The sequence below is a fragment of the Otolemur garnettii genome, unplaced genomic scaffold (genome assembly GCF_000181295.1).
Source record: "Otolemur garnettii isolate 467f Iridium unplaced genomic scaffold, OtoGar3 scaffold00025, whole genome shotgun sequence".
In the NCBI taxonomy this organism is placed as follows: domain Eukaryota; kingdom Metazoa; phylum Chordata; class Mammalia; order Primates; family Galagidae; genus Otolemur; species Otolemur garnettii.
Window position 1 is genome coordinate 12,886,931 of NW_003852420.1, and position 2,528 is coordinate 12,889,458.

At 46.9% G+C, this 2,528-nt stretch overlaps 1 protein-coding gene across 1 annotated transcript in view; it reads right to left on the reverse strand.

Moving 5' to 3' along the window:
- The window catches only part of TMC2 (transmembrane channel like 2), an 86,428-nt gene that overhangs the window by 65,046 nt on the left and 18,854 nt on the right, over window positions 1–2,528 (reverse strand). Inside the window, exon 3 of the mRNA XM_012804074.1 lies at window positions 1,017–1,169. Within this exon, the coding sequence (XP_012659528.1) occupies window positions 1,017–1,169 (153 nt within the window). The remainder of the gene's footprint in view (window positions 1–1,016; window positions 1,170–2,528) is intronic.

Here is a 2,528-nt window from a genome sequence, read left to right on the forward strand (position 1 = left end):
AAAAAAAAAAAAAAAAGAATCGTGAAACGGTGCCTGTAATCTTAGGTGGATAGCCTGAGCTCAAGACTTTGAGACCAGCCTGAGTGAGACCCTGTCTCTAAAAAAAAAAAATAATAGCCAGGTGTAGTGGTGGTTGCCTGTAGTCCCAGCTATTTGGGAGACTGAAGTAAGAGAATGGCTTTGAGCCTAAGACTTTGAGGTTGCTGTGAGCTATGCCACCACAGCACTCTACTAAGGGATTCCGTCTCGATTAAAAAAAAAAAATAGAAAAACTAACCAGGTGTTGTGGTGGGTACCTGTAGTCCCAGCTTCTGGGGAAGCTGGGACCAGAGTATTGCTCAAGCCCAAGAGTTGAAGTTGCTGTGAGCTACGACACCTGGGCACTCTACCCAGGGCAACAGAGTGAGACTCTGTATCAAAAAACAAAAAAGAATCATAAAATGCTCAGTGAGTCAGCATTTCTTATGGGAACCAGAGAACTGGCTGAGTTGAAAATAGGAGTTGAGTGGTGGGGCTACAGAGGGGTGGGGGCGCTTATCATCCTCAGAACAATATTCCCAGAGCATGGGTACCAGTGTGGCCTTAGGCAATAAGGATGTAGGAGTAGCTAGACAGACCCTCCCCACCCCCTCGTGCCTGAGAGTGTGCTGCACACACAGAGACTCTGGGTGCTCAAAGACCATGACAGAGACCTGCTCTTGAGGAGGAGGAAGGGGTCAGAGGACACATCCCCTGAGAAGGCACGTCTGTGTTGGCCTGTGAGGGAGGCATGGAAGCCACCAGATGAAGTGGGCATGGGATAGAAAGGGGGCAGGCAATGGAAGGGCTGGGTACAGGCAGGGAGTGCGCTGAGTCTCCCCTGTCTCCCCTTCCAGACCCTGCATGGCGCTGGCTGAAATCAAGGCCTGCCTTGGCTCTCATGGGGCTCCGCTGGAGCCTCCCCTGTGGGGCAGAGGGAAGGAAGATGCTGAGCCTGTGGAGACTGAGAAGCCGTGGCCGCCCACCAGCCTGCTCACCTGAGCTCCACCAGCTTCTTTGCCATGGGCCAGGGCTTGTTCCGCATGGTGGCAATGAGCTTCTTTTTTTCCTCCACTTGCTCTAAGATCCGGGCCAGTTCCTCTTCAGACAGGGACTCCCCACCAGAGGCACTGGAGGCTACAGACAATGATCTGGAGGCAGGGCCAGGGGAGATACAGAGGAGAGTTGGGAAGGAGGTGGGTGTCCTCAGGAGTTCCTGAATGCAGAGAAGCCCACAGGCAAGATAACACTCCTGCCCCCTGCTTGGAAGCTATCAGTGTTTGCAGAGGCCAAAAACGCTATCCTGTAGCCCTGGGCACTGGGGCTGCCTCCTCAGACTCTGTTTCTCTGTGTCCTCCTCTCACTCTAGAGCAGCGCTGCCCATTGGAAATAGAACAGAGCTGCTTATTGTACTAGAATCATGTGGCAAAAAGAAATGGATACTTTGATAATGCATTTAATTTAGTCCAATATATTAAAAATTATAAATTAGCATATAATCAGCATAGAATTATTAGAGATATCTTAAAGCCTTTTTTAATGCTCTCTTTAAAGTCTAATACTCATTTTATACCCATAGCACACAGCAATTGAGACAATTAAACTTTCATCAGACATACTTAATGGGTATTTGAATTTCATAAATGAGTAGATGAAACATAGATTCGCATGCCCAGATTGTTTTAGACATACTTGAAAGTTTCCCAGTAACTGAATCAAGCAGCAAAATAGCATTTTCCTTTGATATTTGCATCTGCACTGAAAACACAAGGTCATCTTTTTTAGAAGAAATATTTTGCCTTCAAAGTCAAATCAAATCAGTTTTAAAATTACATCTGTCTGTTGGAGGTAAGTAAATTCACTAACTCTTGTGTCAACTTGGTGGTATTAATGTTAAATTAAAATTTAATTAGAAATTAAGTTCCTTGGTCACATGGGCCACACTTCAAGTGTTCAACAGCCACATGTGGTTAGTGACTACTATCATACTGGACTGCACAGCTAGAAATGCCCCATGCAAGGACCCTCCCATCTCCCGGACTAGACTGTGTGCCAGCTGTACAAAATCCAGCTGATCACGTGTGCTCCTCATATCCTCCAGGCCATCTCACTCCTTCAGGGATAAAAAGAGTGAGACAGTGGGGTAGGGGGAGTATGGAGGGGAAGGGAGAGTGGGGGGTGGAGGGGAGAACTAAAGGAGCATCATGCCTGGGTGGCTTAGCAAGCTTCACAAATCAAACTACTGGGATATGGGCTGGGGCTACTGCAGGTTTTAGAGACAAGTTTGTGGCAGGTGTTGTGAGGTTTTACTTCTGATTAACTCCTAAGGGGAAAAGAAGTCCTGGGATGCTCTTGAATGCTGGAAAGCCCAGAACACATATATCTATGTCTATGTCTCTATCTATGTCTGTCTCCGTCTCTGTCTATGTCTGTCTATGTCTATGTCTGTCTCTGTCTATGTCTGTCTCTATGTTTGTCTATGTCTATGTCTGTCTCTGTCTATGTCTGTC